Genomic DNA, 23,194 nt, shown 5'->3' with positions numbered 1-23,194 from the left:
AAAATAATCAATAGGTTGTTTAGGCTAGAACAGGAGTTTATATACGAATTAATGTGAATGTACCAACCATTTGATTACTGTAACAGTGAAGTAAAATGAATGAATACAGATTATTTATACATTAAAATTTATTAAATGGAAAATACATTATTGTGCTTAATGTACTGTAAACTACACACGTCAAGGAAAAATGAAGCTGGCTGGATCTTTTTCATACAAACATTTGGAAGCATGGAATACTTTTTCGCATAGGTCGTTGTAGTTGTCCTCTGAAAACAATTGAAAACCAATATTACTAATAAGAATACATACAAAAACAAATGCAAACATCTTGTATGGACAAAAGTGACTGGAATTTTACGTCAATTATTTGAATGTTAAGGACCTTCATAATAAGAAAGGATAAAATGTTAAGGAGAAAAAACACGCCTTTTTTCGAATCTATGAGAACGTGCTAAAGATACATAATTTGTTTTATTTACTTACGGCTATGTATGCACAAAGAAACGGCTTTCTTCACTGGTTCCTTCAATTCTGGAGGATATAGTGCATCGATCTGTTTTGTTATCAAACTCATGTCTAATTTGTCATTTTTCACCTGAAACAAAGTTTTTGGAGGTTTGAAAAACCCATTTATAGTCCACATTCATTAGATTTATAGAATATGATTTTTGGTGGCCGGATTTACTCTGAGTCAAGAAGGAGAGAAAAAAGGATTTGTCTACTGTGACAAAATAATCAGAAACAACATCCTATGTCCATCCACGAACATAACACTGTAAGCAAACCTAGTCATGTAATTAATGTTTCAATTGAGGAGTTTTAAAAAGGCTGATATTAAGCCACTCACCACTTGAAGATTTTTGTAGATACAAGCAACGTAGCACATGACATTACGATCTTCGAGGAATACTCCTTCTTCTATTTTACCAACTTGGTCTGGAAATAAGGATATTGTTCTATGAATTTAATAAAATAAGGATTCTAGATAAGTTTTAACACGAAAATATGTTCATTAAAACGTAGAGATTATTCGTCGTACCACAAAACCTTTTAAACATCTGTTGAACACTTGTCTAAAAATGACAGATTATGACGTTAAAATAAGGTCCGTTTTGCAGCCAAACTTTTTTTAGACAGGTGTTTAACAGATGTTTAAGTTTTTGTAGTAAGGCTTTATATTTCTCATTCAGCTGTGTAAAGTCAAGGGTTGCCCTAATTATTTCCTTGTCTTCAGAGATTCGATCAAACCATATTTTTCGATTATTAACATTCTTATGTACCTTCCGTTACAGAATTCTTCGGCATACATTGATTTTTCACTAGACTCATCGTCTTTTTTACTTGTGCTCGGCTCATCTGAAATTAATTGTGGAAATTAATAATGTTTGAAAACCATACTTCCATAAATAGGTTAAAAATATATTTTTTATCTCTTGGTATTCTAAAAAATATAAATATTTAGATATACTTACGCCATAACCAATTCCAACACACGTTGCGATTACAAGCAGCCCTAACAACTGCTTTATTTGCATTTTTTGCAGATTTGTCACACCACAACGTATCTCACACAAACTGAGCAAAACTGAAACGTATTTTATCAAAATCTTGGAATTTATGTTAAACAACTTTAAATGTAACATATGTTTAGCTTGGGAGACCATTAATTTTGTTCAAAATAACCATACATTAGCTAAACGTTCGTTGATAGTAAAGTCGTTTTATAGAGGTTTGTTACAAACATACCTCTATAGTTAAACAGTTGTAAGCAATAATTTTTATGAGTACCCATTTGAGAGGACATTTGCCTGTTTTGTCACTGTTATTGTGAATCTCATATTCGGAACAGATGAAGGTTATCTCATAAATAAAGATTGCCCCCCTTACTTATAAAATCTCTAATCACCTTCTAAGCAACATTTTAACTAATCACTACTTAAAGTCTTAAGTAGTAATTAAATGTTAGTTAAGACATGCTTAATCAACGTTTATAAGTAAGAATTTTCTTAAACAGCCGTTAAGTATTACTTATATTTAATTCACGTTTATAAGTAAGGCTGAGAATGTTTTGAATCCAGAATGAAAGCATTGTTTTATCTAATACTAGCTTCCGCTCGTGGCTTCGCCTGCGTTGTGTGTAGCCTATGTGTTGATCCAGGATTTTCAACCAAATCGGTCCAGCCATTTTTGCGTGAAAGAATAACAAACAAACATCCATACATTCTCACAAACTTTCACATTTATAATATTAGTAGGATTTAGACCCATATATGAGTCAACAGACTTATAAATATGTTCTGCTTTATTCGTTTCGGTGAGAAAAAAAAACAAAAATAGTTCTGACTAAAAGTACCTACATATGTATATTGTAGGAACACAAAACTAGTCCGAAGTTTGCGTCATTTTTATATAAAATATTGCACTGGAACTCTTTATTGCAAACATTAAACAAATGTCGAATGGCAGATTATTAAATTCTAAGGAAATATAGATAATTTTTAAAAGGACGAGCTTAAATTCTTAGAAATAAAACTAGTCATTGCATTACTGCACATTATTACATTCTTTATTACCTTTGCACGTTCAAGGAAACACGAAATTTTCTGCATCGTAATCATACATGCATTTAGCGGTCCAATATGCTGATTCGCACAAATCTTTGTATTTTTTTGCTGAAACAAAACAATAGGAACATCACGTATGGATATACATATATCTCCTTACTTATGGGGGCTTTTATTTACTGGACCAAGTATGCTCTACTTATTTAATATAACAGGAAGTATCTACCTACACGTATAAACTACATATTTCAAATCCAAAAAATGATTTCTTTTAACGGTGAAGAAGGGTTACATTCCACATCTTTCATTAACCAGGTACTACCAGAAAAAAAACATTTATGCAGGTTACAGCGGCTAGGTAAGTAATAATAAAGACACTAGTATCCCCATTCCCAGTCCATTAGCATCCCATCCCAATAGCCCTAGTAGTTTTATTCCATATTTAGCAATAGTTTAGCACAGAACCGGGGATTGTCCTTGGGTACGTTTCAATAGTGTATACAGGGATAATCGTCGGTTTTGTGTCACCATTTCATTAAAGTTGTCTCAAAAGGGCTTCAGCGTGTTGGCTTCGGCCCCACGTTCGCCTTCTAAAAATCCGGGACTCTGTAGTCCCGTGGTTGGTTAAAGACACTAGTAAAATAATCAATGATTTTGAAAGCTAAGTATCAAGTCAAGAGTTCAAGTTTCTAAATTCAACATCTTCTCCTTCATGGTCATCAAATGCCAAATACTAATGATTTTAAAGAGCCCTGACACTAAACAGTAAATTTTGCCGAATAAACTATAATTCGGCACCACAAGTACATAACGACTGTCATTTATGTAAATGGCTACATTTATCTTTGACCTTCTGATATTACCTACATTGTATATAAATAGGTAATATCATAAATATGTTGTATATAAAACTAGCTTCTGCCAGCGACTTCGTCCGCGCCTCTCTTTGAGAGAGGCTATCGAGAGTTAAACATGTTATTGTGAACCAACCATAAAAGATAGACATATACTGTCAAGGTATATTTTTTACATAATTTTAAGGAGAGCATTTCCGTCATACACTGTTTGTGTGTAGCTTTAACCATTAAGGCTGCACACGCGACGGAAGCATAAAAAATAGAGTAACTTCTCCCGTTTTCCCAACATTTACCTTCACTGCTCTGCTCCTATTGATCGTAGCGTGATGAAAATCTATATCCTATAACCTGCCCAAGAGTACGAAGAATCATTATACCAAGTTTCATTGAAATCCGTCAAGTAGTTTTCGTTTCCATAACGAACATACAGACAGACAGACAGACAGACAAAGATTTTACTGATTGCATTTTTGGCATCAGTATCGATCACTAATCTCCCCCTAATACATTCAATGTACAGAATTGACCTCTCTACAGATTTATTATAAGTATATAGATATACAATGAAATGTATACAATGTTTGCAATTGAATATTAATAACGTGGAGTAGAGTTATGATCAGAACTAGTGCCCCGACGGTCATAATAATAAGCCCTTTTAAACAGGTCTTATAACAAATTCCACATTCAGTCCAAGTCAGAGGTTGTCCGGCGCATTTGAGAAAACTCTGACAACGCTAGGAATGCAGCTGACTCGATAAGAAGAAAAAGAAGATTACAAGTGTTAATCGGTCGCCTATTTGTTACTACTTTTCGCACATTTTTTGTGAACTTCGAATTTTATGAGTTAAATATGGCTAGGTAAGAACAGAAGTAATCCAAGTAGCATTTTTTAAAAGTTGAGATATTCATAGAAATGCGTTTTTATGAATATCATAATTATGTTGAGCACATGATTTAAAATATGTTTGTTATTTGATAGATATAAACATAACTCAAACTTTCATAGCTGTTTTTCTTTAGTAAATGCAATTTTGATAAAAATATTGATTTAATTGTAGAAAATAGCAATATTTGTTGAAATACAGAAACGTAACATAAAAGAGTTTGTTTGAAAAAGTACTGAATAGCACTTGGATTACTTTTGCACAACCTCACTTCATACTCAAAAGTTCCAAAAATCGACTTAGCTCCATTTTGTCAAAAATGTTACTTGGATCACTTCTGTTCTTAACTAGCCATATAATGTTTCAAAGAATGATCAATAGACTTACTGATATCTTTACAGCTGGTGGCGGCAGCTTTGACAGCATCTCTCATCTCAGCTGGAAACATCATGTCCACTTGCTTGATGACTGCCTCGTAACTCAGCTTGTTATTCTTCACCTGTTAAAAAAAAGTTGCTTAGTATTACCCGACAAAAATGATGGTTCTGCTTGTCCAAAGATTGATGGTCTGTGTGAAAGTCGTTATGGCCAGAAAGAATGTTATTTATTAGATGACGGCAGATAGAAGAATATGGAAGAAAGAACATGGTACGCTGATCCCAAATGGAAGCTGAGTAATAATGATAAGATTCGTATCGACTGAGCTGATATTTGGTGATGATACATACCACTTGGGTCATAGTGTAAATGCAGGCAACATAGCACATGACGTTACGGCTCTCTATGAACTTCCCCTTTTCAATGTCACCGACCTCCTCTGCAATGGAATATTTTTTAACATAATCTAATCTGTGTCAAGGAACATCTAATTGTTATTTACTCTATAAGATACAAAAGCTATTGATACTGAAATTATCAATATTACTGTACTCACCTTCTGTAACATCGTTTTTGGGCATGCAAGATTTTTTCATTAGTTTGCCAGAATTTTTCAATTGCTGTCTTGTCATCTACAAGTTATAAGGTTTCCGTAAATTATGGGAATGTTGTTAAAATATCAGGAAAAACAAAACAAATTTACTTATGAGTATTGCTTAATTGGATAATGGAGAAAATACTTACCCCATTGCTGCAGCCAAACAGAAAACAAGAGATGCACAAAATGCAAAATACCGTTCTAAAGTTATGCGTATACATAATTAGACCAACTCCAGCAAAGTATTGCAAAAAACGTTTAGAACTATTTATAAGAAGGCTTTTCCTACTTAGCAAACATGAATGATTGATTACAGAGAACATTTAGACAATAAAATAACTCGTTATTTGAACGTCAACCCATTTTAAAACGTCCGTTAATGATGTCCTTAAGCTAGCTAATTTTAATGTCTATTTCCTGGTTCTTCTTATTTCTTTCTTATATTTTGTATATAAACCAGGTTTTTATGTACTTACAGTTGATCATTTTCACCATTTCACTCTATTTTGGGAGGTGTAACAGCTCCATAAAAATGAAGACACATAGATTTTGATAAGAACTAATGTCTTCGTCAAAATCTGTATTCATAATTTTAACATTGTAAGCTTGATCAGATAAAACCGTAATCTTGGCACATTACAGATCATTTAATTCAGATTGTAGTTCAAGAACTAGGAAACCTATAACTAGCAATTAACAATTACTAACACGTGCTAATGCTATTGTGTGAATAGGGTGACCAGGAAAAATAGATCACTCAGGTATAAGTTCGGTTTTGAGACGGGAACCAATCCTAAACTAAACTAAACCTGTGATCCAGAAAATTTGATTGTTAATTATCTGCTCACAAAAAAATTTCATGTCAGTCACCCGAAAACAATGGCGTTCAAACTGAATTTCTTCTACGGTGGCTGTTCTCGAAGGAGATCAGCCAGCTGCGCAGAACATATTATAGTGCACATGCATCCGCATAAACACAGGTACACTCTCTGTTCCTTGCGCCTATAGTCCGAAGAGACGGCATAAGGCATCAAGCACGACCGGAGAGAGACCACATCATGTTCATTAGAAAGTCCATGGCTGTTCCAAGTATTAGGTACTTGACTGTTTCTCAACCCTTATACACAAGTACATATTGTTTGTAAGCTGTAGCTACTTTGATGACACTGTCTAAGAATCTTGCTGAAATTATGGACACTTGCATTAATTAGGTGTAAAGCTGTTAAGTTATCATTAACACATCACCCGTCAAACTTCATATAAAGGTGTTATTGAAGATCAAGGTTTCCATTAAATTGGAGGCCATGACACCACTACACGACACTTAAAAATTAAAATAACGAATATGCTCCTCATTGAAATTGTGAAGTTCTTGACACTGGTTGCAATGTGTGAAGCGGTGAGTAATTTGTATTATATCGTAATGTAGAAAGAACATAATGGAAGGAAATCTAAGATGGATTTATAGCACTTGGCCATTTAAGAAAAGGAACCTGGTGATTGGGACATACACATAGCTTAGCGAATAATGCGAATAAACCCAACGTCGGTGAATTGCAAGGAGGTAGGGGAGGTTAGAATAATAAATGTAATATGTTCTTATAAAAAGGTCTTTCTAGGCTTCAACATGAAGCCAAATATTTTTATCAACTAGGTAAACATTTTTCACCAACATATACATACCCAGCGCTGTGAGTATGGGCAAATCCCCTCAGCTTGGGGAAGGCCTTTGTCCAGCAGTGGACGTTTTTAGACTCAAAAAAATAATACTCATTTAATATTTTAGATGACAATGAAACAAATCAGAAACACTGGAAAAATGATGAGGAAGTCATGTCAACCAAAGAATAATGTTGCCGATGGTAAGAGATTTTTCGTTTAGTTTAAATAGAAAAACGTCAACTTGTTTCAATCAACGATTTTTATATTGATTAAAATTCGAATATTGATCAAAATATTACTTTTTAAGAACAAATCGACCCTATCGCCGAAGGTGTATTTAACGAAGACAAAGAAGTTAAATGCTACATGGCTTGCATCATGAAAATGGCTAACACGGTTAGTATTGCCTCTTTTTCGTATAACATGTGTTACAGAATAGTTATTGTAGGAGCAAAGTGATAAAAGTCAAATGTGATGAGCCCTGCCAATTATCAGTCAGTTTAAAATTCACGCTACTAAAGCGAACCAGTCTTACCTACTCAGGAACTTTCAAGAACAACTCAATTCTTTTTAAGATCAGATTTAAACAAACAATAACATTTTTACCAGATAAAAAACGGAAAATTAAATTACGAAGCAGCTATAAAGCAAGCTGATTTATTACTACCCGATGATATAAAAGAGCCTGCTAAGGAGGCCATCACAGCTTGCAGAAAAGTTGGTAAGACTTTTATCCATACTAATATTATAGGTAAAGCTAAATGGTTTCTTTGTTAGCTTTCTTAAATGAGCTTATCTTACGAACTACTAGCCCCATTTGAAAAAATATTTCAGAGTTAAATGGAAAATGTATCGAGTAAGTAAGGTAACTATTTATCTGGGTGCGCGTAGTAGTTCCCATTTAACAGGTAAAACCACTGACAAAAGTTCTATTATAAAGCCATACCTAATGTTCATCATTTTAATGAAAAACCTCGTTTATTATTTGTCTACAAATTACCAACCAGAAGTCATTTGGGCGGGCCTATTATTTCGAGTACCTATGAAACCTCCCACTTCCCTAATATAGTGTAAGTTAATGACTAATTTTTTTTTTCAGCGGATGCCTACAAGGATATTTGCGACGCCTCATTTCATATTACCAAATGTATCTACACTCAGAATCCTGGAATATTTTACTTCCCTTGAAGAATTAACAGCTATTTTAAGATTTGTTATTTAATTAAAAGTAAAGAATGAATGTTTGTTCATTTATTTTTCTTGCGTATTGACACGAGTATGTACAACAAAGTCACAACTATCAATTTGTTCGTATCACCTGTGATCGTTTCATTGCTGTCTAATTACAACATTACAACAAAGAAAAAAATACACAGCGTTGTAGGCACTTGGTCGACGGGTATTACCTACTTCCGTCTAACATGAGAGACGACCATCAATTTGTAGATAATGGCCTGTTAACTTGCAATTTTTCCAACACTTATTTATGAAGGTACATGCGTTTCTTAGAGCTGCTCTTAGAAGATTGTGTTACGTCTTGTTTCAATTATGTACGTGTTGTATCAATGAAATATGGAAATGTTGGTAGGTAAGTACGTCTATGTTCCCATAATGGTGAAAATAAAAATAAATGAGTTCAATATAGCTGAAAGCTGTCGATACAAGCGTAACTCCACATCACAAAACGCACTTATTTTTTCTTGTACTAAAATAGTTTGTAACACCTTGCCCCCTTTTCCTATAGTTGACTATTCCATATTATATTTATTTACCTTTTTTTCATATTTTATTTTGTGGAGCCATTTTACTGACAACTCTACCTAAGAACTAGTTAAATAGTTATGCTATTTTTGTAAGTTCGTCTTGTTTGACAATATGACTTTTAGAAGCAGAACGCGCTTAGGCTCGTAGTAGCATATGCTTCTGGAATTCAAAATATTAACAATAAAGAAACATACATAGAGAAGTATAATATATTCACCGATATAAACTGTAAACATCAATGCATGTAACATTGTATTGACGTCAATACATAGCCAGCAGCGATATTTATCGGATGCTAGAGGAAGTTTCAGATAGCAATAGGCATAATTACGAGCAAACGGATCGTGACTAATGTTACGGAAATAGGTACCCACATCTATGTATAGTGCAGATTATACGTAACACTAATTAAGTAACCATAATTACACAAAATATATAGCTGAAGTTATAATTAATTCTGGGGACTTAATGGGTTTATAATTTTCTTTTACCTATTGAACACCAGACCGCCACCGGAAATGGTGTCACCAGCTCACCATCCTCACAACAATCGTCTTTATTAAGCTATTGCATAGCTTCTATCGCAGGCCTTGAGCGCGGGGACCAAATCCAGAAATTCCGTAACGAAAAAACCTCACGCTCCCCACTCCGACGGGCACGGAGGTGTGGCTTGAAGGCCGTGCATCGTCTAACGTCATGTTAGTTCGGCAGTCTTCGACACGGCGCTGTGTGTCGTGCGATTAGACGTATTGTACGACTTTACGGAACTCGCCCGAATCGAGACGAGCTGCTCCGAAATCGGACGAATAAATAATCAGCTGTTTGTGAGAAAGTATATAGGTGTATAAGTATTTATCTACAACAGTGAACGGCTGTACTTGTAAAATTTGTGTATAAAGTGTTTTGAATATGAATGAACAAAGTGCATTTATTATTGTATTGCATAAAAATAAAAATAAAAAATAAATAATTATAATTGCATAAGTTGATACAGAATGCTATGCAATAGCTTTACCGCGGCAGTCCCCGAGTGCCACACGTATTTTTTTTAATTAATCTAGGTCCTCTATCGAATTAAGCTAGCTTAATGATAGTTCCCATCTAACCTGTTTTATTTCCTGCCTGAATAAGCAACGCACCAACTTTGAAATTCGAGACCAACCTCAAACCTGGATGGAGCTGAAACCTCTAGGCTAGGCCTTCATAAATTGATAGGTGTGGCAGGAACATTAAACTTTACATACCGTTGGTTACTAACAATAATGATAACTATCAAATCCATCTATCCCAATGGATTTCAATACATTAATTATTTCACACAGTGATTTATTTTTAATGAGTTTAGACCAACATGGGTATCAGTATAAAAGGTTTATCCAACAATTTGGAAATAAACTAACGTTTAGCGACTCCGTACCTAACTATGATTTTCCGTTTTTTGTTGTGTCTGTGTTTTATTGGATTATATGGAGCTCATGTAAGTTCATATTTAGGCACGCAGATACCTAATTGCTTTCTAGATTTAGTTCTCTAAGTTACATATGTCTACGTAGGTAATTGCAAAGATATGGCGATGTACTTTTATAATTTCAAAAATAAGACCTTTACTTTCATACCTGTGTAAACATAAAGAAGTGATTTGATTTGGTAAAACTGTGACACTTTTGTACATTTTTGTATGTACTACAGTCAAAGGCCTCAATTTCATTAGGTAAATCACTTATATAACAGTGCAAAATTAATAGTTGTCATTTATTTATCAGGCAAGAACCGAACACGAAATTAAAGAATGGCTGTTCCGCGAAGGCGTCGCTTGCAATAAAGACTTTCCTATAACACCGGATGAGATGATGATGCTGAAAGATAACAAATTACCTGATTCTACGAACGCTAAATGTTTGATCGCTTGTATTTTTAAGAAAACTGGTATGGTAAGTAGGTACTTACGAACTTATAAATTATGTGTGTGTTGATGTCGACATTTTTTCGGCAGAATACTTACCTGTTTTTTTCAAGACGTAAATAAGTGTAAGTAGGTATACCTCAATACACGTGTAAAACGAACCTAAGTGGTTGTGTTAATGTTGTGTGTGTTATGGATGTTACTTATGCAAACTATGAATTGATTAAAATTGAAACTAACATACTTTTTCTATAACAAGCACCTAGGTATAGACATTTTCAAAAGGGCTTTGTTTATATTATGTTGCAGATCGACAGCAAAGGAATGTTTGATCCGGATAAATCAATAGCAATGACCGAAAAAGATTTCGCTGATAACCCGGAAAAACTGGCAAACTCCAAGAAGCTCATGGAAGCCTGCAGGGGTGGTAAGATACAGAAACATAGACTAGAAAATATCCTATAGTAGATTTTTCCTAGCCTGACTGGTCCCAATGCCGGACAACGGCCTTATCATTTTGTCTCCTCACCCGATCGTCCCTTCTTCCTGTCCTGTTCCTAAGTCATTATGGGTCGGCGCAATAGCTATGTATATTTCTTCCATTCCTCTCTCTCCGTTCTATAGGTACCTGTTGTTTAGGTAAAATGCTAAATAAACAAATCTAGAATGGTCTATTTAGTCTATTGACTTTTAACTTGGTACCTCTATCAGGCATATTATACCTATGTACCTAATTATATTTTGTAGTAAACGAACAAGCAGTTGCTGATGGGGAGAAAGGCTGTGATCGAGCGAAACTTCTGTTTAAATCAGTAGTTCCCAAACTTATTTATCTCGTGGACCACTTTCAAAATTTTACTGGTTTCGGTGGACCCCCTGCTGCTACATTTCTACCACATTCTTAAAGTCGCCAAAAAATAAAAATTGTGTCACTTCTGAGTTCTGTTCCTATATTCCGATATGTAAAATAAAAACGAAAAATGGTACATTTTATATCACTTTATTTATTAAAAGAATAGAATTACAAGAAAAAAATATTAAGGTAATATAGGTTCAGGTCATAATTTTAATTAATGGGAAGGATGTATCTGATGGAGTGTCAGCAAACGATCAATGTTTGGCTTTATTTTTGTGAGCAATAAACGCAAATCCCCCCGCTGTGTGATGTTTAATTTGCTCCTTTTTTTGTTAAGAGGTTTGTAACGACACTAAAACTCCTTTCGACAAGGTATGACGAGGGAAAAGCTATTAAAAATTTCCTTGCGATTTACCACAGTCCAGGATATTTTCGGGTATTTCTGCTTGCAGCCAAAATGTTGGGTAGCCTTTTCTAAATTTCACCTTCAGCTCCTCATTAGTGCTTAGCTCGAGCAGCTCCTCTTGTAATACAACATTGGCCGCTTCCGTTTCATCAAATGGATTTATGCAGGGCACTTAAATGTTGACTGTAGGTATGGATATCCTCATCAATATATTCTACCTGCGACAAGTTTGGAAATTGAGAGAATTCGCGCCGACTAATGTTTTGCTTCATAAATTTCAATTTCCCAAGAAAAGCCAAAATTATCCCCTTTGTTTTTATTAAATCCAGGCTGTCCCCTTGTAACTGCAAGTTAATATCATTAATTTTTTTAAACAAATCTGTCAAATACGCAATGTCTGCTTTGAATTTGATCAAGTTTTCTTTTAAATCTGTACACGTACTGTGCGCTTTGCAAGTCTGTACACGAAATTGTACGTAATATCGAATACGCAAGTTTGGACAAGTAACAGTCGCTTGCCTTATTAAAATATTATCTGCTTAGATAGCTTGCTATGCTTACATTTTTGCTCTTTACTATCAAAAGCAGTTAAATTTTCGTGGACCCCCATTAACATCTTATGGACCCCCATTTTTTGTTCACGCCTACGTAGACCCCCAGCAAGTCTCCCGTGGACCCCTGGGGGTCCACCTGGACCACTTTGGGAATCACTGGTTTAAATGCATCATTGATTCTTCATCTAAGGTACCTAACTAAATTAATATTTTAGTTATTTTGTCGTGTGATTTAAGACATTACACGTACCTATGCTTTTCATGAGGAGAAGTCCTGAGCAGTCTTGAAGAATAATTGATTATTTATTTATTTTTTACATAATTTCAGTTGGGTATTAAGCTGCCTTAACTTCAAGGGAAAGAAAATGCTCCACATGAATAAATTTTAAGAATAATCATAGAAGTAAGAAATAAAATAATTTGTAAAATTACCAAATAAGTCGTTTTATTTTTTTTCATTCCCTAATCTTACCACATTCACCTTCCTAGACTTCCAAACTTTGTTCAGGTTGGCTTCCAGTCTTAACTGGATGTAGTTTAGTATGTAGGTACCTACTAGGGTATTGCCTCGTTAACTGCCTCGTTGGTGTAGCTGGCGCAAGTGTGGCTGCTGAGCACGAGGTCTCGGGTTCAATTCCCTAGGTTGGCCGAAATCGCTTTGTAGGTTTTAGAAGACTTTCACAAAGCAGCCCGGAGCCTGGAAGCTGGTGATTGATACACCCGTGCATCGGAGAGCACGTAAATGTCGGTCCTGCGCCTGATCTCTCGGTCTTCGGTCGTGTCGGATTACCGTCCCATCGGGCTATGAGAGTTAAGGAATAGTGAGTGCACCTGTGTCTGCGCAAATGCTCGTGCACTATAATATGTCCTGCGTAGTTGGCTAATCTCCTTACATGAGAACAGCCGCCGTAGCCGATAATCGGCTAGGAGGAGGACAGGGTATTATTCTGGATAGACGGCTTATCTGACATCCTCCACCTAGTTACGGGCAACTCAACCCAAAAGACGTTAAGTGGTCGCTATTCAACGTAGCACATGTAGGTACATACCTACATACCTATAATTAGGGCTGCCATCTCGAATTTCGCCAAACCCGGACAAGCATTAAAAAAACTCGGACATTTAGCGTAAATCGCATTTTTTCGACGAACGGGTACGATTTTTTTTAAACAAAATAATACCTAATTTGTATTCCATTTACTATTAACATACACTTAAATTCAATGAGGTGCTTCCTTACATGAAAAGTGTCCGGGTTTTCCCCGGACACTTCTTGAAACCCCGCCCGGACGGCCCCCGGACGGCCTCCAAACGAGGACAAATCCGGGGAAACCCGGACGGATGGCAGCCCTACCTATAATGCATATTTTTTTACATGGTCTGAGATTAAATATTGAAACATCAAAAATAATATACTAGCTGGGTTCCCGCGGTTTTGCTCGCGTCCCGTGGGTACTACTGCCAGCACCCAGATACAAATCAGCCTTCGTCCTTAAGTGGACTATCTAGCTCAGAAATAGTCTTAAGTTGGTGCACTTATAGGTATCTGAGATTAGCGTAAATAAGCAAACAAACTCTTCAACTTTATAATATTAGTAGGCAAGCAAGTACCTATAGTTTTTTTTTTTCTGTAGGGCGCTTAATTATCTGCCCATTTTATGTAATTAGGATATCATTACCTATTCAGACCATAGTAGAACGAAATGGCACTTCGGTAATTATCTACAAACGCAACCACTATCATATAGGTATCTCAATTACGAATTTAATAGATTTTGGATAATAGTAATCTATACATAATGATTCTAGCCTATTATAAAAAGAGAACCTATGTTTTTGGGAACAGTGTGTGACCTACAGCAGCTTACTGAAAATGCTTTACCGTTTTCTATTATGTTTTTATTTCATCGAATTTTATGGAACTCATGTAAGTTTACAAACCCTTTATTATAAAAAAACATAGGTAGGCAGGTAGACACAAATATCGAACTAGCTTTAATTGTTCTTGAAGGCTGGCAGAACGGACTCCGAAATCAAAGAATGGTTCTTTCGAGAAGGCGCGGCGTGCAACAGCGAACATCCCATAACTGCTGAAGAAATGATGATGTTGAAAGAAAACAAATTACCCGACTCTCCTAACGCAAAATGTATGGTTGCTTGCATTTTCAAGAAAACTGGTATGGTAAGTTTAATCAATTTATTTAACGATATTATAGTATGTAAAAATAAATTCAAAAACTACTGCACCAATATTACAACGGTCGGTTTCAGCAATAGACTGCTACATTTCAACTGGCTGTTTCAGGCTAGAAACGGAAAGTAATTCCTACTGACGTGCGTGAAACCGCAAGAAACATCTGTAAGAATTTAAATCCAGATATAATTCAGCAGCATCAGGCCTTTTGTTTTTTTATCGCTCCATTTATCCCTATTTTTTTCAGAAGGTAGGTATATTTATTTCATGCCTTATGTATTTGCTATTATAGATGGACAGCAAGGGTATGTATGACGCAGCAACTACGATATCAATGATGGAAAAGGACTACGCAGACAATAAGGAAAAGCTGGAGAGTTCCAAGAAACTTTTGGAATCCTGCAAGAATGGTAACCATCAACTTTCTACTCAGCTATTTACAGAACTAATGCTGTTAGCGTGCGCCTATTTACCAGCTATCGCGTATGGACCATTCTGGCAATAGTGACAAAAAGCAAGCAGATTGAAGCTATACGTGAAGCAAATGTACCTAACAGTTGTTAGAATGCATCAGGCACCGTCAATAAGCTCTAAGCAGACCCGGTTTTCTTTTTCTATGCACCCTTACGTCCCAAAACCTGAATAGAATATTTAAGAATATATTATAGAACATTGTAATATTGTTACATATTTGTTTCAGTGAACGATCAAGCTGTTACCGATGGTGATAAAGGCTGTGACCGATCCATGTTTATATTTAAATGCTTGACAGAAACCGCTGCTAAGGTATCTACTATAATATACACAACTACTTGCATATATGTATTTTTTTATAATAAAGATGTATTAGGTAGCAAGCGATATACATATTTACATCTGTGTACGTAAGTAATGTAAGTGTCGAAAATAAATATTAACTATTTTGTTACAGATGGGTATCGAACTGCCGTAACTGGACTTAGTATTAATTACGCTCCACATAATAATATAAGAGACCTTAAAAATAAAAATATACAATAAAATTACAAGAGTGAGCAATAATAATTTTATTTATTCATTAACCTTAGAAAACATTTTAAACAACAGGGGACTCTAAAATATTAAATACAAAATATCTATTATATTCGTATTATGCCCGGTTCTTAAGATATTATGAATATCACATGATCTAAATAAAGAAAAACTACACACAAAGTAGGAATAACATTTTTCTAAGACGTCAGAACCGTTCAAAAATTATTTGATTCATCAGACCTGACACAAAACTATTGTCGAATAAATTAGTGGATTATTTAATTATTACATTCATACAAAATGGAATCATTTCGACAACAGTGGATTTAAAGTTGAATCACTTCGGTCTGACAAACTTCAATAACATTTTTTTTTTCTGTTTAATAAATCGGTGTAAATAGCACTTCAAAATCCTGTCCAAACCCTAATCGCTTGTAAAATCTACAATTTATATGAATTTACAATTTCTATACTACATTCGAGATGATCCCAATCTTTTCTTCGTTTTTGAAAATTCGATAATCACGTTCCTAACCTTATTTACGAAATCTTGACACTAAAAGATTACTTTGTCTTTGTAATTTTGAAAACATTGAAATAAGACAACCGCACGCTATGATACGCGTAGTTCTTAATTTTATGATTAATTGTCCTATTCCAATTATATAGTTTGTTCATACCTCTTCCTATGTAGCCGTACATCATTATTATATTATTTTTATCCTAACCAGTAAGGCATTCCAGAGATTCACCGATTCATTACTAGACTGACATAGATAAAGCCAATAACTATCCTTATTCAGATGTTCAAATTCAATGCTCGTGTTTGAACATAATGTCATAACAAAGTCTTTTTTTAGTAGCTAGAATATTTCAAGATAATCTTGATACTTTTGGAAATATACTTATTTCAAACAAATTCAATGTATTTTAAAAATTCTGGGAGTTAAACTGTAAGATATGTAATGTGATAACAGAGTTACGGAACTTGATTATGACCGAGTATACTAATTAATACATTAGCTAATATTTATATTATAACATTAGACATTAAAACACCAGTTGTATATTGTATAGCTAGCTGATTTACAAATAGAGGTTACATTTTTATTATGAAATTTACAACTGCATTCTATACAAACCTATGATTTTGAGTTGAATTATATATTTATGAAATGGTACACAGCATGCGTTGATTTTTATTACAGTGATAGTGAAAAACTTAACAAGCGTTGTGTATAATAGTGCGTAGTGAAACTAACAATGACTAGTGCTTATAATTATGCATTCATTCACTCCAGGGCTGAAGCAGACTAACTACTTTTAGCGGTGACGATTGCTAATCGTATATTCGAGTTTATTCACGTTTATTCGGGTTTATTCACGTTTATTCGAGTTTATTCCAGTTTATTCAAGTTTGATATTCGATATTGATCGCTATTGACGAGCCAAGTCGCATAAAGCAACAATCGTAGGTAAGCTAAATGTAGCAAGTTTGTTTCAGCCCTAAACATCTTATTTAAATGATTACAAACAGTTCCAGCAATACATTTGATTACATATTTGTTGTGTATTGTTATATTATGTAAGTAGATAATACATTTGTGCAACAGGTAATTGGTGATTATCATGAATACAAACTATAGTCTCGAAGATTCACATCTGAGTTCTTAATATCATTTATTCGGATTCCGTATAGAAATATAAACTAAGATTTTATTCAGTTAGTGACAATACAAATGATGATATATTATATAGCTACATTATCAATATAATATTTAATAAAATAAAATATTAGAAAGAGTAAGAGAAGTATGAAAATATTATATTTTTGGTCGAAATATATTTTGGAGATTCGAAAAGTCAGTATCGAAATGTTACAGTAATTAGATATACTTTTGCATAATATACATAGGAAAATATGCTGCGTAGATACATTGCCGATCAGCGCAGAGGCTACATTTATTTAGCTACTTTAATTATTTTTGTATTATGTATATTTATCAGGTGTAAAGTTGTATAAAAAGCAAGAATTCGGCAAGATGCCACGCAGCCAAAAATACACGTGAAACGGTAGATAATATTACCTGCGCTTATCATAATATTGTATATGATTTGAAAGTATACATAAAATTAAACTAAATTTGGACTAAATTGGCACAATCGAAATACTTAAAATGTCAGAAAAAATAATATGGAAGATTTTTGTTTAATGTTGGAAGAGATTCTATACTAAATCATAGGATAAAATTAAATTATTTTATATAAATATACTGAAAACAATTATCAATAGCAGCACATATTGTATGGCAAGTATCATACTCGTCACTAGCTCCATGCCAATGCAGATATAAAAAATATATTTAAATAACAAGTCATCAACATCCATTACAATAAATAGGCCTGCAGTACTTGAACCAACCACAACTGCCTCTTAAAAATATATATCGATGTGCACATATTTTCAAGTAAAACACGATTTACTTAAAATATTCTACATTTAACAATGCATCACTACTACAAATATGTGTTCACAAAAGCCTTATTATGCATTTATTATGGAAATATATGTAAGATTATTATGATTCATATGGAGATTATTCCGATATAGTATTGCACGTCTAATTTCAGAAATATTATATTTTAATATAATTACTACACAAAGTTCTTAAAAATTCGCTTGAATTGTCTGTTTAAAATAATGACTGAATTGCTAAACAGTCACACTACAGTCAGCTATAATAACATTTGCGCTGAATAAAAAAAAGTGAAATAAATATCATTCGAGTTTTAATTTGAAAGGAGGTAACATCTTAGTCTATGCACACGTAGATGTGACTACAGCTGACCGTAAAGAAAAAAAAATATTTAAATGAAGAACACAGTCAGATTGTCTATTCCACAAAGACGAGGTAACCTTCGGAGAGGTCTTCGTCTCCCTGATGTTAAATGCTGTCGTAGCTGTTGGGGTCGGGTGACACGGTGGGGCCGGCGCCTCTCGCGGGCAACTTGCAGCCGTTGCACATGAATACCCAACCATCCTGGAATTAAGTAATAAAAAGGATTTACCAAAAATGTTTTTAAGAAAAACTACATTTTTTATTTCTATAGATGCCTTCTATTTTAACCTTTAGTGCACAATTTTTTGGGGGTTCTTGTTTAAATAAATAAATAATACATGTGTAATTTCCGGGTCTGATAAAAAGAACATAATCTGCTAACTATACCAAATAAACAAAATTCTTTTAATAATTACATAATTATAATAGAAACAGGAACCAAAAAGTGTGGATTTAAATAAATAGAATAGAATTATAGAATGCATAATGTGTCTTCGTTGCTCTCGTATTATTTTGCATGCATTCACTCAGGCGCAATTTAGCCACGTGTAAACAATCTATTTTAAGACAATGCAATAATCAACCATTACTTTTAGTTTTATTGCTAGCCGCATTACTAATGCTCTCATTGTCCACTACACACATACATAAACCGCAGATTTGTTGATAAAGTAGTAAGTTTGTATTTCCCCCACTGAAGCCCCACTGGGCCACTAGGGTAAAAACCTACCGGGGTGCGGGATTCTTCGAAAGAGTTACGCGGCCCTGGTACATAAAGGACTTAAGAAGGAACATGGTGGGTTTTAATTACTAAGCACCTTATTATAAAACGTGGTTTTAAGAAGTACTCGCCTTAGTCCACTAACTTTGTTCGGGTCGGTGATTTAAACCTGGTACAAAAGCTAGTACTTTATTAAAACCACGTTTTATAATAGTTAGGTGTTAAGAGTCTGCCACTCCCTTACCCTGCACCTACAGCGAATACAAAAAAAAAGTTGTTTTGCATTTAAATGAACATTTCTAGTGTATGTTTTTTTGGTACCATAAAATACAAAATAGCAAATAAGTTTTTCTTTTTAGGACGGCACTTACTTTGACAAGGTTGGGCAACTCCGACCAGAAAGCAAGATTGGGTATAACTTCAACGCCTGTTGCTCCCATCAGGAACTTCTTAGTGCAGATTCCAAGAACCAGATAGAAGACGACAAACGAAAAGAATATGATCAAGAGTGTGGATCCAAATGACCTTCCTGCTACTTCGATTTGTTTCAGACAAGCATCTCTTGAATAGAACGCTAGAACCTAAAAAGACATGAAACATGATTAAAGATATATTAAGGTACGTGTTGAGTTCTAGCTGCCGGCTGCAACTACCGATGGCATAAATTAATTCATTCATCAATCAATTTTATTGCACTGGACATAAAAACATTGGGTGGGTTAATAGACCATTGTTTTCAGTTTTTCTAATTAAATGTTACTTTGAAGCAATAAAAACCACTTAAGACCTTTGGAAAAAGCTTGAGTCTTTAACACTTACTACTTTACTTTAGGTACTTTTGTTTTTGGCCGAATTGAGAACCTCCTCTTTTTTGGAAAGTCGGTTAATAAGAATATATTGTTCGTTGTTCCAAAGTTACATCGATTTCAGATTTGACATCCGTCAAAAAGATCAAACTATTAAATGCAGATTTTGAAGAAGTGATTAACGATTTTGCTCATCTTAAATCTAGAAGGGTACCTTTGCAATGAACATAGAGTTAATCTAAGGATTTTATGCTAAGCGAGTTACTTTTGTAGATAATTTTTTAGGTTCTATAGGTTCTAAATTTATTTATATTTAGTTTTAGAAACTAAATAAAAATAAATTTAGAAACTAAATAAAAATAAATTTAGAACCTATAAAAAACAGGATATATAAAAAATTCTCTACAAAAGTCTATTTTCTTTATAATGGCGTCCCCGGCCGATTTCGGCCACGGCGGCTGTTCTCACTTAAGGAGATCAGCCAGCTGCGCAGGACATATTATAGTGCACGAGCATTTGCGCAGACAAAGGTGTAACTCCCTATTCCTTCACTCTCATAACCCGATGGGACGGCAATCCGACACGACCGGAAAGAGATCAGGCGCAGGACCGACATTTACGTGCCCTCCGATGCACAGGTGAATCAATCACCAACTTCCAGACTTCGGGCTGCTTTGTGATAGTTTAAGAAAACCCACAAAGCGATTTCGGCCCGACCCGGGAATCGAACCCGAGACCTCGAGCACAGCAGCTGCGCTTGCGACCACTAGACCAACGAGGCAGTCCAAACAGAACTTATGATTTCTTTATTATAACTAAATAGTGTTTTCTCAAGGTCATAGGGGCCCCATGATCCTAATGTGCCCAGGGCCTCAAATAGTTTAAAGGCGGCCCTGTGTACCATTAGTATTCACTACTATTTTACATGAAACTGTACGGTTTACGATATTAAATGCTAACTGAAAATCATTGGTTGACTGGAATTTTAAAATTTTTGATGATCCCTAAAGTGTCCTGCTGTTAATTAACCTTTTACTTGCTAATACAAAACAGTAGTAAAAAGAAATGATGGATACATAAATATGCCAAAATTTACAAAATACTTGCTACTAATTGGACATTTCAAGTGACCTTGTCAAACCACATGTTTTTAATGAGTATAATTACTTAATTATAATGAGCAAACAAAAACGACTTACAATTTTATCTGGTTCCGTTAACGAATACACTTGTAACCTGTTGTCTGTCTCGGCACACTGCAATAGTACTATCGTTTCACTGTAATTACAAAAAATAATTATTTTATGAAAACACCCTTATTGAGCATACAGACAGTACATAATATTTTGCACCCATTATAAGTAATAGCAAACAGTGAAACACTGTTCTTTTTATCTGAAAACCAGTAGAATTAGATAAGAATGCTCTCCAATTCACCTACAACTTTATCTGTCTTTATGGGGCTCCTTGAATAAGTACTTGGATGTAGTAATACATAGGTTCTTAGATATTGTAATACTCCCTGGCTTTTGCTTAAATATTAGTCATATCAATTGCATTATTTACTGAAGTTTTTTATATTATAAACATTAGTTATTAAGTGCATTCGTTTAACCCAAACTAAATGTACATTTACATAAAAAAGAAATAAACTTAAAACTAATAAATATGGTATTCATCGCTGTCATAATTGCATAAAGCATATACATAGGTTTTTCTTTAATGAATATGTAATGAACTGAAGTGTACTTACGATGGACCATTCGGATATATAATAGAGTTTCCTTGATCAGAGAAATTTGATATATTAGTCCTGCCCATGAAGTTGTATGCACCATCATCAAGTGTATACGTCTTGTTTGCTAACAAACTCATTGTGTATACATGGCGACAGATCTGCAATATAACATATTTTTGGTAATATGTTGATTTGAAATATGATTATTAATTCTGGTTGTTGATAGTTTTCCTTTTATATATCATACATACAAGGTTCACATTGAGAATATTGTAAAGGTCTCTAGTTTCAACCTTTTTAGAATGCTAGATCCTACCATTTTTATCCAATCATCTAATTTTATTCTACTTGAGACTACACATAATGTGTATAGATAGCTAGCTGAAAGTTTTACTTTTACAACTGTTAAAAGTGTCAATTGCTTACAAATACCAATTCAAGATATTCAACAAAATTATACTTCCTGTATTATGTTGAAATAAAGAATGTCTTTACAAAATAGATTGTATAATATAATAGATAAAAATGTTGCAGCCAGGATATTGTAAAATATCCAATACATAAATAATGAGGGATTATAATTTAAAACAAACTATCTAAAAACTAAGCAGCATACCATGTTGAAACATTTGGCTTCATTAAAATAAGATTATGTATTGATTACGCATTTTTTATGGTAAAACTGGTTTCGTCAATGTCTCTGTGTAAACACGTTTTGATAATAGGTAACGTACAGAATGAGGCCCATGCCGAAATTTATTGATGTGGGTGTCTACATTTAAAGTAGACAAATGCAATAAAGCTAGGTTTACCCTTTTAATAAACACACAACACAGTCAAAGACAATAGTAGGTAGTATCATTACCGAAACTGAAACTTACCGACAAAGGTGATGTGCAGGTATTTTGAGGCCCAACTTGGCTGACGTTCATGCTAACATCGTAACAAGGATGATAGAAATAGGTACTCATTTCATACTGCGAACCATTCATCCTGACTGCAAATACATCCGCTGTATAAAACTCCGCTGAAACTGCGGGCGTGAGGTCAATTCCGGTGCCATTTGAAAAGACACACGAACACGGGGTCTTCTGTACACAAGTGTCTGCTTTTGTGAAAGATGATGAGCAAGTCAAATAAATCACCACAAAACTAAAAATATGTAACAAGCCCATGGTTATAATGGAAATTATTCACTTAAAACGTAAAACTTTCCGTGTAGACTATTTCATTTCACTCTTTGTGTACGAATTACGACGATATATTTATTACCCAATCACAATCAACAAAATATGAAGATAATACAGCTGGCTGTCGAATGAATAACTTTTTAAATTACTTGTAACATAGTCTTTTCATCTTTTCAAGTACACCTTACCGGGTCTGTTTGTTTTAATGATCTTCAGAGAGCCAAAAGTAGCTGGCAACACTTTTATGAACTCCAGTCCA

The 23,194-nt window shown here is 34.3% G+C and overlaps 4 protein-coding genes across 5 annotated transcripts; 2 read left to right on the top strand and 2 right to left on the bottom strand.

Moving 5' to 3' along the window:
• Positions 1 to 18: 18 nt before the first annotated feature.
• On the bottom strand, positions 19 to 8,086 carry LOC124636658. The gene is made up of 10 exons (XM_047172819.1): positions 5,434 to 8,086; positions 5,246 to 5,321; positions 5,040 to 5,128; positions 4,699 to 4,810; positions 2,599 to 2,675; positions 1,476 to 1,667; positions 1,284 to 1,359; positions 851 to 939; positions 487 to 598; positions 19 to 269 (listed from the first exon to the last, which is right to left on the bottom strand). The coding sequence occupies exons 1-10, from the start codon at positions 5,608 to 5,610 to the stop codon at positions 181 to 183; spliced, it is 1,089 nt and encodes a 362-aa protein (XP_047028775.1). The 5' UTR covers positions 5,611 to 8,086; the 3' UTR covers positions 19 to 180.
• LOC124636335 (general odorant-binding protein 72-like) lies at positions 6,394 to 8,189 on the top strand. 2 transcript variants are annotated; one of them, XM_047172389.1, is made up of 5 exons: positions 6,394 to 6,686; positions 7,074 to 7,149; positions 7,257 to 7,345; positions 7,559 to 7,670; positions 8,049 to 8,189. In XM_047172389.1, exons 1-5 carry the CDS (start codon positions 6,633 to 6,635, stop codon positions 8,135 to 8,137), a joined length of 420 nt encoding a protein of 139 aa, XP_047028345.1. In that variant the 5' UTR covers positions 6,394 to 6,632; the 3' UTR covers positions 8,138 to 8,189. The 2 variants fall into 2 exon arrangements, with proteins under 2 accessions (XP_047028345.1, XP_047028347.1); XM_047172391.1 differs by lacking the exon at positions 6,394 to 6,686 and adding an exon at positions 6,707 to 6,851.
• A 1,746-nt stretch (positions 8,190 to 9,935) lies between these two features.
• Positions 9,936 to 15,646, top strand: LOC124636656. The gene is made up of 9 exons (XM_047172818.1): positions 9,936 to 10,190; positions 10,477 to 10,644; positions 10,926 to 11,043; positions 11,364 to 11,418; positions 12,592 to 12,622; positions 14,444 to 14,614; positions 14,919 to 15,036; positions 15,327 to 15,412; positions 15,558 to 15,646. The coding sequence occupies exons 1-9, from the start codon at positions 10,137 to 10,139 to the stop codon at positions 15,576 to 15,578; spliced, it is 822 nt and encodes a 273-aa protein (XP_047028774.1). The 5' UTR covers positions 9,936 to 10,136; the 3' UTR covers positions 15,579 to 15,646.
• An 11-nt stretch (positions 15,647 to 15,657) lies between these two features.
• On the bottom strand, positions 15,658 to 23,055 carry LOC124636184. Its single transcript, XM_047172126.1, has 5 exons — positions 22,627 to 23,055; positions 21,761 to 21,903; positions 21,207 to 21,285; positions 19,573 to 19,782; positions 15,658 to 18,681 (listed from the first exon to the last, which is right to left on the bottom strand). Exons 1-5 carry the CDS (start codon positions 22,918 to 22,920, stop codon positions 18,586 to 18,588), a joined length of 822 nt encoding a protein of 273 aa, XP_047028082.1. The 5' UTR covers positions 22,921 to 23,055; the 3' UTR covers positions 15,658 to 18,585.
• Between the last annotated feature and the right edge of the window lie 139 nt (positions 23,056 to 23,194).

Source organism: Helicoverpa zea, chromosome 14 (assembly GCF_022581195.2).
Source record: "Helicoverpa zea isolate HzStark_Cry1AcR chromosome 14, ilHelZeax1.1, whole genome shotgun sequence".
NCBI lineage: Eukaryota > Metazoa > Arthropoda > Insecta > Lepidoptera > Noctuidae > Helicoverpa > Helicoverpa zea.
The sequence above is the reverse complement of the archived record's forward strand: the minus strand, read 5'-3'. Positions and strand labels throughout refer to the sequence as shown.